The 15,030-nt window shown below is 40.3% G+C and overlaps 1 protein-coding gene across 4 annotated transcripts in view; it reads left to right on the forward strand.

Moving 5' to 3' along the window:
• The first annotated feature begins 627 nt into the window (after nt 1–627).
• Nucleotides 628–15,030, forward strand: part of NAA16 (N-alpha-acetyltransferase 16, NatA auxiliary subunit) — a 64,269-nt gene continuing 49,866 nt past the window's right edge. For 3 of the 4 annotated variants that reach the window (XM_032873937.1, XM_032873938.1, XM_032873939.1), the window contains exons 1-6: nt 628–919; nt 5,469–5,553; nt 6,927–7,031; nt 8,384–8,541; nt 11,046–11,180; nt 13,070–13,223. In XM_032873937.1, coding sequence (XP_032729828.1) covers nt 866–919; nt 5,469–5,553; nt 6,927–7,031; nt 8,384–8,541; nt 11,046–11,180; nt 13,070–13,223 — 691 coding nt within the window. In that variant the 5' untranslated portion in view covers nt 628–865. Of the gene's footprint in view, nt 920–5,467; nt 5,554–6,926; nt 7,032–8,383; nt 8,542–11,045; nt 11,181–13,069; nt 13,224–15,030 lie in introns of those variants that run through there. The other variant, XM_032873940.1, reaches the window with a different exon arrangement.

Consider the following 15,030-nt stretch of genomic DNA (forward strand, 5'->3'; position numbering starts at 1 on the left):
TTTTTAGGTATGACAGTGTCCAAGAACTGGAAGATCCTGGGTTTGACTATTGTTTCTCTCATTATTATTGGCTTATTAAGCCATGTTATTATATGGCTTGTATGAAGGGGAACCTTCTGAGGAGAAAGGGTAGGTAGACTTGGAGACTCAGTGGCCCATGAAACCACCACAGTTTTCACCGCCAAGGTCAGATGTTCTAAGCTGCTGGCAGTATGTTTTTTTCCCTAACATTTCAAACATGCTTTCCCGTTAGTCCATTTCAAGGCCGGTCCAAGAACCTCACCTACGCTGTGCGTGTATGTGTTTTGGGTAAGCACCGAAAAGAGAAGGCTTCTCTCAAAGTCTAGGAAGGAAAACAAGTTCGTCCTAATGGAGCGTTTACTCGGAGCCACCACCGCTTAAGTTCCCGAGTGCAGAGAAATCAAAAAGGTCTGAATCACATTCCGGTGGCCCGCAAGCCCAGCAATCGGGGCACGGCACAGCCAGTGACCTACGCGGGGCGCCGGGGTGCCGGTGGCAGAAGCGACCTAGCGCTGCGCACACCGCGTTCCCCGCCGCCCGGTGTCCCCCACCGCCTCTGGCGGCGAGGCGCCTGACGCAGGCGCACACCGCCCCGCTCGAGGGGACGGGCCCCGGCTGCCATCTTGCTGCGCGCGGGAGCCGCGGCCGCTCGCCGGGCCGCAGGGCGGGAGTCGACAGGGTCCGGTCCAGGTCCCCTTCCCTTTCCATCGCGAGCCCTGCCCAACGGCCTGCCCGGCCCCCACTCCAGGTCATGAACTGACCCACCGCCCGCTGCCCGGCTCTTCGCAGTGGCCCGCCCCCGCGAAACGCGGCGCCCGGGTGCCGGTCCTCCCCTCCGGCCGCGATGCCGAACGTGCAGCTGCCGCCCAAGGAGAGCAACCTTTTCAAGCGCATCCTGGTGAGTGGCCGAGGCCGCGCTTCCGACCCTGCCCGGTGCGGCGAGCGGTCTGGCGGCGGCGCCTGCGCGGGCCGGGCTAGTCCCGGGCTCCGTTCTTTGTTTACCTCCGCGCCGCGGCGACGTGACTGCCCGCCTTGGCCGGCCGCTGCTCCGAGCGCTTCGTCCCCTGCTGCCGCTGGCGGCGACCCCGCCGCTCTCCGCAGTCCCTCTGGGCCAGAGCGCGTGGGCCCGGGAGGTGGCCCCCGTGGCCTCCGCGGCTCCCTGCGGCCGGACTCGCGACCTCTGCACCACTCCTTCCCCTGAACTCCCGTGTGTTCTTTTCCCCTCGGCCGAGTGTTCACTCACTGCTTCGTGCTTAACCCATTGCACAGCGCACGCCGATACCTGCTGAAGATGGAGCGATCCTAGGGCGGAGTGGGGCTCCGGCTTACACCGGGGATGGGAAAAGCAAACCCCGGGAAGCCGAGCCTCCCTTCGCAAGAGTTTGCATGCTTCTGGTGTACGGTACTTACCCTCTTTAGGGAGCGAATAAGCGACTTGAGCTCTTTTCCAAGTTACAAAGTCGAACGCAGATAGCGCTTTGGTCGCTTCAAACTCGTTCAGGCCCGGACTTGGCAAAGTCGAGCGGGCTGGCTGATTTCACTCTGCAGGGGCGCCTTTACTTTGTTTCCAAGCAGAAACCCGAGTAACGACCCCGTAGAGATGACCGCTGCGGGCCGGAAAAGTTTTCTGTAGATTTCGTGCCACTGTCCCCGGTGCCTTCCCTCGTTTTCTAGGTTCCGTTCTTCCAGGAGAGGCAACATGCCTTCGCTTTTCTCAGCACACATGGAGACTGTGGATTTTAAACTGCTGTTGTACATAGTGTATTTTCTAGGGCGTCATTTCATCTGATCATAAGCGGGAATTCATTATTTAGAGCTTGTGTTGGTTATATGACTATATGCTTACCTTTACTATAAATAAAATACTAAGTTTAGAATAGTTTTAAGTATTATCAATGGTAGGTAGGAATTCATAGCAGCTTTTCTGTTTCAAGCCAGTAGAAACTTTATGCTTCTTCAAAATGTTAAAAAGATACACAGTAGATGGGATTAACATTTTAAGTCTTAATTTTATGTGATACTTAGTGTTGAGCAAATAATGAGAGGCAAATGTAAAACACAAAAATTTCAAATTAAAGCATTGTGGCAGATTGCTTCATTGGGCTTTGTGTGTGTGTGTATATATATATATATTTTTTTTTTTTTATTTTTTTTTTAAGATTTTATTTATTTGACAGAAGGAGATCACAAGCAGGTAGAGAGGCAGGCAGAGAGAGAGAGGGAAGCAGGCTCCCCAGCGGGCAGAGAACCCGATCCCAGGACCCTGAGACCATGACCTGAGCGAAAGGCAGAGACTTTTGACCCACTGAGCCACCCAGGTGCCCCTTTTTTTGTTATTTTAGTTTCGTTTTTTCCATACCTCTCTTTTTTCACAGGGTGGGTTTGGAGAAGTGAACTTTTTGCCCCTTTCAGGCTCATCTGTAAGTTGTTGGTTGGATTTAAGTACATTTGGCATTATCCCTAAAGGATGACAGAAAACTTATTTTTCACTCTATTTGGGTATTTTCTAGTTTAAATCATGTTATCAATAGATTATTTAAAAAACAATTACATGATTTATTATACTCTAGTTAAAGTTACAGCTGCTGCTGAGTTAACTTTATCCCTACATAAATTGGGAAATGCTAAATATGTTTTTCTCTGGTTATGTAATGTTTATTATAAGGGTACATGAATTTAGGAGGGTGCTGCAAAAGTGAATGATCCTAACATCTCACAGTTGCAATAAATGTGGGTAGAATTTTGCTACAATAATTCCCTGACAAAGTCTCTTCATTAAAATTATTTTTCAAGTTTGGTTGGTGGACCAAAGTGCTCTGCCACCAACAGTAAATTTTTTTTTTTTTAAGATTTTATTTTATTTTACTTGAGAGAGCTTGCTGTCTCCTGTGCATGAGTGCAGGGGGATTGAAGGGTTGTGGGGGAGAGATAGAGGGAGAGGGGAAACGAGACCCCTGCTGAGCAGGGATCCCAAGATCCTGGGCTCTAACCCAGAACCCAGAGATCATGGCCTGAGCTGAAGGCAGATTCTTAACTGACTGAGCCACCCAGGCGCTCCCCCAACAGCAGATTTTTAAAAATGAATTATGAACGTACTTAAACACATCCATACAAATTTAGTAGCTAGCTTATTACTTGTTATGGGCTTGTGCATGCCTGTCTTATTCCCCAAACTGGCTATTAGCTTTAGGTTTTTTTGAATTTTGGGGGTGCTCCATGCTTTCTTTTGAGAATGAAACAACCAAACCAAGGAGTGGTAAGTGACTAAGTGTCTAAGGTTCTCTGTCTGGTTAGTAACAAAGTTGACAGTGGAATCTATATTTTGTACTGAGTATAACTTAATACTTTTCTTTAACCTGTGTGCTTGGATACTAGGGACAGACAACATGGTTTGAATTATGGCTCTGACACTAGCTCTGTAAACTCAGTAACTGTGTGCCTCACTGTCTCCATCTGAAATGGCAATAACCTGTATTTCATAGGCTTTCCTGGGATTTAAATGAGGATTAAGTGACTGATGCCTGACTCTAGTAAATGCTTCCAAAAAGTATTAACTATTATTATTACTGTTATTGGTAGTATGATTACAAGTATTTCTAGATCACTTGGTAAGTCAGAAAGAAACTATATTTCTCTTCTTTTACTGTTTGCCAGTGGTTCCTTCTGCTTCTGTTTTTCTTCTTGTCATTTGTCAGATGAACTCCTATAGTCAACACTATTTTTAATTTTTTATTTTATTTTTAAAGATTTTATTTGAGAGAAGGTGAGCAAGAGAGAGAGTGTACAAGCAAGGGATGGGGGAAGGTGCAGAGGGAGAGGGACAAGCAGACTCCTTATTGACTAGGGAGCAGGACCATGAGGTCATAACCTGAGCTGAAGGCAGATGCTTAACTGATTAAGCCACCCAGGCGCCCATTTATTTTTATTTTAAATATTTTAGGAATAGGGAATATATTCAGATGGTTTGGAATTCAGGTTTCTCTCCCATTGTTTTCTCCCACCTACTAGGTTCCCTTCCCTAGATGCAACCAAGAAGCCTCCTTTTTTTTTTTTTTTGACAGAGAGAGAACACAAGCACGGGGAGTGGGAGAGGGAGAAGCAGGCTTCCTGCTGAGAAGGGAGCCCCATGCATGGCTCGGTCCCCGGACCCTGGGATCATGAACTGAGCTAAAGGCAGAGACTTAACCACTGAGCCACCCAGGTGCCCCTAAACATTTTTTTCTATGAACCCTTTTCTAATTCTCCCCTCCCCATCCCGCCCCTGCTGCAAAGATTAACCACTTCCTCCTTCTTTGTTGGTACTGTTTTGCTTTGAACCTAGGAGACTATTTTTTTTGAGCGGTCCTAATTTGTGTAGACCCTGAGGATGCAGCAGTGTTTACAATAGAGCTCATCTCTGTTCTCATGGAGTTCTTAAAGTATGGTGAGGAAGATAGACACTGAATAAGTAATCAGATATGAATTTCGGAGAATGATAGTGCTGTGCAGAAAATGGAGTGATACTATGGAGAATATGTGTGTGGGGGTGGGAGGCTGGCAGTACTAGATAGAGTGGTCAGGCAGGTGACATGTGAAATTCTGCTGGTAAGGAAGATCTGGGGAAGAACATTTCAAGTAGAAGGAACACATGTGCAGAGACCCTGATGTGAGCACAAACTTGGCATGTTGAGTACTAGAAAGAAAACCCATGTCAACGTAAGTGGGAGGGTAAGTGGAAGATGATGAGATTTCTTGTGATCAATGGCTGTGCTGATTACTTAGCCTGGCTGGTGGTGTTTAGGAAGAAAGGTGTTGCTCATACTTGTATTAGCCTAGTGTGGAAAGATATGGTTTTTGGAATCAGACCAGAGTTTGCAAGTAGGCTGAGCTATTTATAAACACATTTTATGAACTCTTAAATTTCAATTTCTACATCTGTAGGGAGGAGATGATGACACCTACCTTGAGGGATACCTATGAGATATATAACAGGGTTTATCTGGATATGTAGTAGTTGCTCTGTGTGTGTGTGTCTGTGTGTGTCTATATATACCTCGGTTTCATTCTTGAAGTAGCAAAAACATAGTGCAGTTTTTAGTGTTTTTCTATGCTGTTATCACATAATTTTTGCTTTTGAATTTTGAATTTTAAAAAGTTGTAATTGTAAAGTTTGAATTGTAAAAAGTTGTAGCAGTACTGGCTGACAATTAAATTTCCTATTTGTTAAGTGGGTTTTTTCCCTTTTTTCCTATAAACGTGAAAATACTCATACTAGAATAACTTGGCAAGAAGTAGGTAACGAAAATATACGTCATGTTATAAGTGATAAAAATTGACATAACACCTTCCCATCACATATGTTTTAGATCTAATTTTGGATCTTGAATTTAGAATTTATACAATGCAAAGAAAAGTTGTACCCTATATATTCATTTTATTAAATAATTTTTGTTCATATTTCCTTACAGAAATGCTATGAACAGAAGCAGTACAAAAATGGCCTCAAGTTTTGCAAGATGATTCTTTCGAATCCAAAATTTGCTGAACATGGAGGTATTGTCTCATCTGTGAGAGACTGCTTATCGGAGTGTATTACAGTACTTTTAGAGATCTCGCTTCATCTATTACTTTTGGGTAGAATTTAAGTTTATGCTTTGATTTCTTATGTATGAAATGAAGACAACATTTGCAGTATAGAAGTAGTATGAAGATACAGTCACATGTATTTTATTCTCTGGTAAATGTCGTTCTTACATATCTGCTGACCTTTATAAATAAATTAGGTACTATCGATTTACCACTGGATTGTTTATCTTGAGCTGTTTTCTAGCACTGGTGTTACTAGGTCTATATTTGCTTGTCTCTTCCCTTTTCACCGGTGACCGGTGCTTGTTTGAAGGACAGATAAGACCAGACATGCTAGTTACAGTCCTCCAGTGGAGCACCGTCATTTAGGGTCTCTGAATATTAGACATGAGTAATTCTTGAGACCATCTTATTTGGAAAGTAGGCTGATCTTGCTCAGCTTTCAACTAACTTTTAAAACATTCTTTGAAGGAAATGGAAAGAAGTCTTCGGTTCGTAAAGCTGGAGAAACGTAAAGTTTATTTTCATTTTTTTCCTCTACGGAACCCTTATCCACATGGCAGCTTGTAGGGAAGCTCATTGTGTGAAAACAGATAAATGAAGATGTTTATAGGGGCCTGAACTGCTGGATCACCATGTTCTGAGAACCAGAGTCCACAGAGATCATTTGAAAACCATTGTTCTTGTCTCATTCTTGTGGATATATTCAGAGAATTATTTCACTGTAAGCCATCTTTCATTAGCTGCCTTAAATATATTTTTGGGTTACCACTCCCTCAGTTCAGTGTTACACTCTTGGAATGCAAACTGATGTTCGTTAGCCTAACCAGAGTTAGTTGGAATAAACTTACTGCCAAAAATAAGGTGTGTTTTCCAATATTAAATAAGCTGAATTTACATTGTGTGCATCTCTTTGCTAAGGTAGATTGTTTTTGTGGGATGTAAATTGGAGGATGATTAGAATTGACCTTGGATGAAAGCTCTGGAGCTACTGCTGTAGATTTAACACAGCAGAACTTGGGGGTCCACCGTATTATGTTTTTTCAGCTGAATCATCTCAGCCCCTCTGTACAGTCTTATAAAGGGCAGAAGGTATTTGAGGAACTCAGTCCCAACCTCAGGGATTTCAGAAAAGGACCCAGGCTACGCTTTAATAAATACTTAAATATAGTTTTACTTTCTGTGTTTGGACAGAAGTTTTAACTATGTGATTAAAAAGACAAATAGGATAAGCATTGGCAGATATCATATTAAAATAGTAGTAAGAGCTTAAAAAAATAGTGCTAAGAGAATAATTTGAAATTGTCGTGTGTAAACAGAGGTTAAAAAATATCTTTCAGAGACTTTGGCTATGAAAGGATTGACATTGAACTGTTTAGGAAAAAAAGAAGAAGCATATGAATTTGTTCGTAAAGGACTTCGTAATGATGTCAAGAGCCATGTCTGTATCCTTTTGCAATAATTGAAATTTATTATTTCATTTATTTTCCACTTAGTAGGGTTTTCTAATTCAGGAAAAAAACAGACCTTTACTATGGAAAATTTTGTATAGAAAAGAGAATTTAATGAACACTGTGTACTATTACTCAGCTTCCATAATTATCAACATTTTGTAGTAGTTTCTTCTGTTCCCTACCCCTTGTTTATTTATTGCAGTAGTTGAAAGAGAATTCTTGTACTTTTTTACTTTGGCTATGCTTTGTGTGAGGGAAAAATAACTCATCTGTGACTTGAAACCCATTTTTTTCTCACATATCCATAAACCGATAACTTTCCTGTCATTCCAAATGAATTACTTGCATAGTGAATTTAAGTTCCTTAAACTTTGTTGTAGACAAGAAAAATTCAGGAAAAAAAACCCGTTTTAAAGCAGATATGATATTGGTTCTTTGGTGGGGTTTCTGGTACACAGGGACATAGCTGTTACTCCACTAGATACTTAACCATTTTTTTTTTCCATTGGCTGGTATCTCAGTTTGTGAGAAAACAAAAATACTTTTTCGAAGATAGGTCATCGTAATTGATTTCCATTTCCGTTTTGCCTATCTGTATGCTTATTTACTGTCTTTTCACATGTTGCCTTTATCTTAATTTTTACATTTTATTCATCTAGCTGTTGGCCAGTATTGAACATCGATAATCTAGATAGTGTTTTCACATATTTAGCTTAGGATTCTCTCGAAATACTAAATACTTATTTCTTTATCTCAGCGTTTACCCCAGAAAGAGGAGAGAGGGCATGTAAGTATGATAGTTTTTTTTGGCTCCAAGATATGCTGAGACCTTAATTTACAATAGATAAAAACTTAATTTTTGTGCTTTTAAGTATCACTAGTGAATTAACTGATGATTACATGTTTTAGAATTGATTGAATATAAACTAGTTTGAAGAGATAACTACAATTTTTGTATAAATAGAAATGAAGAATAAGTGACTGAGGTGCTGGGGTGGGAAAGTGAGGGGGTGAAGGGTAGGGAGTGTGTAGAATTTTTCCAAGAATTTTCTGAGGTTACGTAAACATAACAGAAAATTCCAAACATATGTATGTGGAGGGCGTAGAATGATGCACCCACCCCTCCATGTGCCCGTCAACTGATCTTCATATAACAACTGTCAGTCAGGGCTAATCTGGTTTCATCTTTTACCACCCCCTTGCTTTCCCCCTTTCTCTGACCCAAGATTATTCTGAACTAAGTCCCAGACAACATAACACGTCGTTAAGGTAAGCTTTATGTTAGCTATGTAGCATAATATATTCTAGTGTCCTTGAGTGTCTCTATTTCCTTAACTTAGTAGGTTGGCATGTGTATGGACTCTTGCAGCGTTCTGATAAGAAGTATGATGAAGCTATTAAGTGTTATCGAAATGCCCTCAAATTAGATAAAGATAATCTACAAATTTTGAGGGATCTCTCCCTGTTGCAGATCCAAATGAGGGACCTTGAAGGCTATCGAGTAAGTACTTAGTCTTAAGTGTTGTTTTTACAATAGGCATAATTTTAAAATGTGGAAGTTCAGAATGAGCATAGGCTGAAATTATGTAGATTTGATTGTTCATTATAGTCTGGAGTAGAAGGGGAAAGTCACCTGAGACCTTCTTCCCCAATAATAGTCTTAAGAAATGCATCCTTGGGGGCACCTGGGTGGCTCAGTGGGTTAAAACCTCTGCCTTCAGCTCAGGTCATGATCCCAGGGTCCTGGGATCAAGCCCCGCATCAGGCTCTCTGCTCAGCAGGGGGCCTGCTTCCCTCCTCTCTCTCTGCCTGCTTCTCTGCCTACTTGTGATCTCTGTCAAATAAATAAATAAAATCTTTTAAAAAATGCATCCTTGATCATTAAAAAACAGGAAAACTGTGTGTTCATTTAATGCTTTTTTAAAAACTAGATTATCTCCTATGTGTAAATACTGTACTAGATTCTTTGTGGGCTTGATGTTTATAGATTTGGTAAATAGAACTTTATTTTTTTATTTTTTAAAGATTATATTTATTCATTTGACAGACCGGGATCACAAGTAGGCAGAGAGGCAGGCAGAGAGAGAGGAATCGAAGCAGGCCCCCTGCTGAGCAAAGAGCCCAAAGCGGGGCTGGATCCCAGGACCCTGAGATCATGACCCAAGCTGAAGGCAGAGGCTTTAACCCACTGAGCCACCCAGGCGCCCCATAAATAGAACTTTTATAATTGAAATCTAAATGTAGGGATTAAATAGTTTTCTCTGTTATGGGTTAGTAAATATAAAATACTGTGGGAAAGATTGTTGAAAAGCAGTCTTTCTGTGGTCCAGATCTCTTCACACTGGCATCTTCAACTCTGCTGGGTTATCTCCATGTGCTTACTCCACTAACTACCCTAACTTCAGTATGTCCACAGTGAAATTCTCTCCCTTTCTCATGTGTAGGAGCCCACAAACTCTTAACATTTCTCTTTAAATAAGTTAAGTTCTTTCATCTATTGTTTACTTTTGTCTTCTATTGCCATGTAAATCCTTATGCCTGTTGCCTAGATTTTTGCAGAGGTGTCAAGCATGCTGCTGAGCTTAATAATGGTATCATTCTTCCAGATCTTGTGGTTTTTCTTTTAGCCCAAGTGTGGTGGGATTTAAAATCAGTTATCTGTAGGAATGAGGCAAGGAAATTAAGAATGTTGGCAAGACAGTGCTTGCCTAAAGGGGTAGCGAAATAAACGAAGATGTAAGAGCTGGTGGTTAGAGGCCAAGGTTCCAGGGAGCCAGAGGCACTGATGGTAGCTCAGAACCAGGGTAGGGATGTCACTGAGTGAGAGCGTTGGCCAGAGAATGAGCTCTCTGAATTTATGATTTCTGCATGGCAGTAAGGTCTAGGGTGTGGTTGTTGGGCGGGGGGGTGCCCGAAGCAGCATGATGGAGATCATTAAAGATAAAGAAGTCCTGATTCTAAAACACTCAGTTGTTGGATGGGTGCTCCGCAGTGTTGCACTTATAACAGGATCGTGGTGGGATTTGGCAGAGAAAAAGCAACTGACGCAGACTTCAGTGAAGGTGAGAAGTGACAGAAAAGCAATGGTGTCAAGGAGAGTGGTGTCAAGGAGAGAGACATATTAATGTCATATGCCTGAAGGAACCAGGCATATAAAGGCAGAGGTGTAAGACTGTCTAAGCTGTTTTCTCAAAGATCTCTCTTTCTGCCAGAGATCCGATCAGGTTACTGCTTATGGCATATAGTGTGGAAGGACTCCTTTGGCCCCTAGTTCCACAGCAGAAGCAAATGGCACATTTGCAGAACTTGGTTGCAGCTAGTGTTCTTCCTGAGGCCCTGCTCCTCCAAGCAGATGCACGTGCCTAAAACTTGGAGGCAAATAAGAGCTATCAAGAGGTGGGGGCCATGTAGGGAGGGGACATTTTCTGCTGGTGAAGATATTTGGATTCTTCTGGAGCAGCCATGGTGGAATTTCTGGTGTTTTCTCCCTTGTGTCATAGATACAAAGCTGTCTTAGAGTGGCAGCGGGGTGTTCTGTTTGAGTGTTTGCCCTGGCTGCGCCTGCCCTGTTTCTGGGGCCTGCTGTAACAATGTAATAAAGATGTTATAATTTCATACAGTGATTTTATAAACAGAAGAATTTATTTGAATAAAAGGTATCTTAGTCTCTCTTCTAAAATGTTTAGTTACCAAAAGAAATTCCCATTATGTAAAGGTTATTTTCTAAGGCAGCACAAAAGCATGGACCACACAAGGTCAGCTCCTCATTGACAGCTTTACAGGGACCATTACAGAGTATTCTAGAACTTAAGTAATTTAACATAAAAAATATTTCTGTTTTATTCAGGAGCTGTTATTTGTTTGTGGAATTCATTAGAAAGGAATTAAAGGCGTTAAATTATTTTCATAAAGCTCTGTGGTGAAATATAAAAATTTTGGAAAGTTAAAGTAAAAAGAGAAAAAGACAATTTTTAATTTTATTTTATTATTTTTTAATTTTTTTAGGAGACAAGGTATCAGCTTCTTCAGTTGCGTCCAACACAGCGTGCTTCCTGGATTGGATATGCTATTGCATACCATTTGCTAAAAGATTATGATATGGCACTAAAACTTTTGGAAGAATTTAGACAAACTCAGCAAGTAAGAACTTTGTTCTGTTTCTCCTACCACACAAACTAAAGTAGTTGACTTCTGTATTGCCCTGATTCCCAGTTGTGCATTAAAGTCTTTGGAACCTGTGGGAGCACCTGGGTGGCTCAGTTGCATAAGCGTTTTGACTCTCGATTTCAGCTCAGGTCATGATCTCAGGGTCACGGGATTGACCCATGGGTTCTGTGCTCAGTATGGAATCTGCTTCAGATTCTCTCTCCCCTTCCCTCCTGCTCACTTACTCTCTCTCAAATAAATAAGTAAAATCTTTAAAAAAATAAAGTCTTTGGAACCTATGGAAAAACTTGAAAATTTTCACAATGATTAGAACAATTAAAACAGAATTCTTGATACAAAATAAATAATATGAACATTTTTATACGCTTATTGTTTTGATGACATGCAAATGACTTAAGAAAGAAAATAATACATAAAAAAATAATTTTGTGATTATGGGAATTATTTCTCGCATATATTGCTATTTATGTTTACGTCCATAAAAGTTACAAACTATTATTTTGTGTATTTAAAAATTGACATGAACAATATGCAATTTTTTCCTTCAACATGTCTTGCTATATACATGTGTTGATACATGTAGGGATAGTTTATCCATTTTTTTTAAAGATTTGGTTTATTTATTTGACAGAGAATGAGAGTGAGAGAGCATGAGCAAGTGCACAAGAAAGGAGAGTTGCATGCAGAGGCAGAGGGAGAAGCAGGCTCCCCACTGAGGAGAGGAGAGGGAGAGGGAGAGGGAGAAGCAGTCTCCCCACGGAGCAGAGAGCCTGACATGAGGCTGGATCTCAAGACCCTGGGATCATGACCTGAGCCAAAGGTAGATGTCTGGTTTAACCTACTGAGCCACCCAGGCGTCCCTATCCTTTTCTTCTTTTTTTTAAAGATTTTATTTATTTATTTGAGAGAGACAGAAAGAGCATGAGCAGTGAGGGGTGAAGGGGGGTAGAGAGAGAAGGAGAAGCAGACTCCCCACTGAGCAGGGAACCTGATAGGGGGCTTGAACCCAGGACCCCTGAGATTATGACCTGAGCTGAAGGCAGCTGCTTAACCGACTGAGCCACCCAGGTATCCCAGTTTATCCATTTTTAACTTTTGCCTGGTATTTCATTATATAAATAAGCTGTAGTTTATTCCACTTTTTCCTTGTGCCAATACCACACTGTCTTGATTGCTCTTACTTTATAGTAAGTTTGAAATTTGAAATGCATGTCCTCCTACTTTGTTCTTTTTCAAGACTCTTTGGCTATGCAGGGTTTCTTTTATTTCCATTTGAATTTTAGATTTAGCTTGTCAATTTCTGCAAAAAAAGCTTGCTGAGAGTTTGATAGTGATTGTATTGAATTTGTAGATCAGTTTGGAGAAATCACTGTCAAAATAATATTGTTCTGATCCATGAACATGATTTGAAATGTCTCTCCATTTCCATAGGTCTTTAATCTCTCAGCATGCTTTCAGTCTTCAATGTATAGGTCTTACTTCCTAGATTTATTCCTGAATATTTTTTTCTTTTAGGTGTTATTGTGAATGGAATTATTTTAATTTTTGGGTTGTTGGTTGCTAGTATATGGAAGTATAATTGGTTTTTGTATTTTGATCATGTATTCTGTCACCTTGCTAAACTTTTTTATTTTAGTAGTTTTTTACATACTTCTCTGTGGGTATAGGATTTGCTGACCTGAATCTTTACTTTGCCATAGGCAGAAATGCTACCTTTTTGTTTATTTTAAAGAATGTGTTATTCAGTCTTCTATTTGTAATTGCTTCTTTTAGCCTGTGTGAATGACTTTTCTGAGATAGCAATTAAAGATCTATAATTGTTTTGTGTAATTATATAAATAAAATAATACAATTTTTTTCAGGTTCCTCCCAACAAAATAGACTACGAATATAGTGAACTAATATTATACCAGAATCAAGTGATGAGAGAGGCAGATCTATTTCAGGAATCTTTGGAACATATAGAAACATATGAGAAACAAATATGTGATAAACTTTTGGTGGAAGAAATTAAAGGTAGGTTGACCTGCTTTTTCTTTTTTAGTGGCCTCAATTAAAGAACAAAAACTATATACTTCATTCTCTCCTAACATTTAAATAAGACTTGCTATATAATAAAAATTTATATTGTTAAGTCATTATTTATTAAGTTGATCCTCATAACAATACTATGTATGGTTGTTACATCCATTTTAGAGTTGAAGGGCTAAGGAACAAAGAGGTTAAGTGACTTGCCCAAAGTCATATAGCCAAGTAAGCTCGGTAGTACTAGATTTGAGTCTAGGGGTTTTGACTCCAGATTCCATTTTCTTAGGCAGTATGTTATACTGCCTTCATATCCTCTCCCCTCCCCCAAATATGGGTCCATGAAACAAATAAATAAATTACGATGAGAATAGTAAATGATAACGCCGAGGTCACCATAAAAGCAAGATTCCTTTATTTTCAATATGGGCTAAGTATGAAGGCAGGATCCTGATAAATAGCTTGTTAAAAATGGGTCAAACACATTTTTTTTTAAACAAAGTTTTGTTCATCAGTTACCATTCTCTGAGCAATACTATAATAAAATGTCCAACTAAAGTAATAATGAGTTTAAAACTAAAGCTTCATATAGTTGCAGGACTTCTGAAGCTTAATAAAAATAATAGCTAATGTTTATTTACTTTTCCTGTGTCTCAGAGTATGGTAATTGTTTAAACTGTTCTATTTTATTTAATTTTTTAGCACTTCTAACATGGGTAGATTATCCCCATTTTATAGTTGAGAAAACTAAAATTTGGAGAGGTTAAGGACTTTCCCAAAGTCACCCTGCCTTTTAGGTGATAGAGTTAATTTCTAAACACATCTTCCTGGCTTCAGAGGCCTTACTTTTTTTTTTTTTAACTTTATATTTTATTTTATCTTTTAACGATTTTATTTATTTATTTGTCAGAGAGTGAGAGCGTGTTGCACAAGCAGGGGAAGCAGCAGGCAGAGGGAGGAGCAGGCCCGCCACTGAGCAGAGATCCCGATGCGGGACTTGATCCCAGGACCCTAGGATCATGACCTGAGCCGAAGGCAGATGCTTAACCGACTGAGCCACCCAGATGTCCCTATTATTTATTTATTTTTTAAAGTAAACTCTGCACCTAGCATGGGGTTTGAACTCATGACCCCAAGATCAAGAGTCACATGCTCTACTGACTGAGCCAGTCAGTCCCCATACTTTTTTTTATCTAAAAATAGTCTTCATTTTTATAGAGCAATTTTAGGTTCACAACAAAATTGAGTGGAGGTATAGAGATTTCACTTATACCCTCTGTTGCCACACATGTAAGGCGTGGGCCATCCCCTGCCCCTGCCATATCAGCATCCCCTACCAGTACATTTGTTGCAATTAGTGAACCCCCACATTGACAGGTAATTTCCACCCAGAGTCTACAGTTTACATTAAGGTTCACTCTTGTCTAGGTTTTGAGAAATATCTCCACCATTGTAGAGTCATATAGAGTAGTCTCACTGCCCTAAAAATCCTCTGTGCTGTCTGTTTCTTTCTCCTTGCCCCCAACTCCTGGCTACCACTTTTACTATCCTTTTACTACCACTTTTGCTATCCTTTTACTATCTCCATAGATACGCCTTTTCCAGAATGTCATATAGTTGGAATCCTGTAGTATGTAGGTTTTTTAGGTTAGCTTCTTTCACTTAGTAATTCAAGATTTCTTCATGTCTTTTTATGAATCCTTACTTTCTCTTTCCCTTTCATGAGTCCTTTCTAACTGCTATACTCTGCTCTTCCAATTAATGTACAGTAACTTACTGATTTAATTTTTGTGAATAA

Source organism: Lontra canadensis, unplaced genomic scaffold, assembly GCF_010015895.1.
Source record: "Lontra canadensis isolate GAN:19392208 unplaced genomic scaffold, GSC_riverotter_1.0 scaffold51, whole genome shotgun sequence".
Taxonomy (NCBI): domain Eukaryota; kingdom Metazoa; phylum Chordata; class Mammalia; order Carnivora; family Mustelidae; genus Lontra; species Lontra canadensis.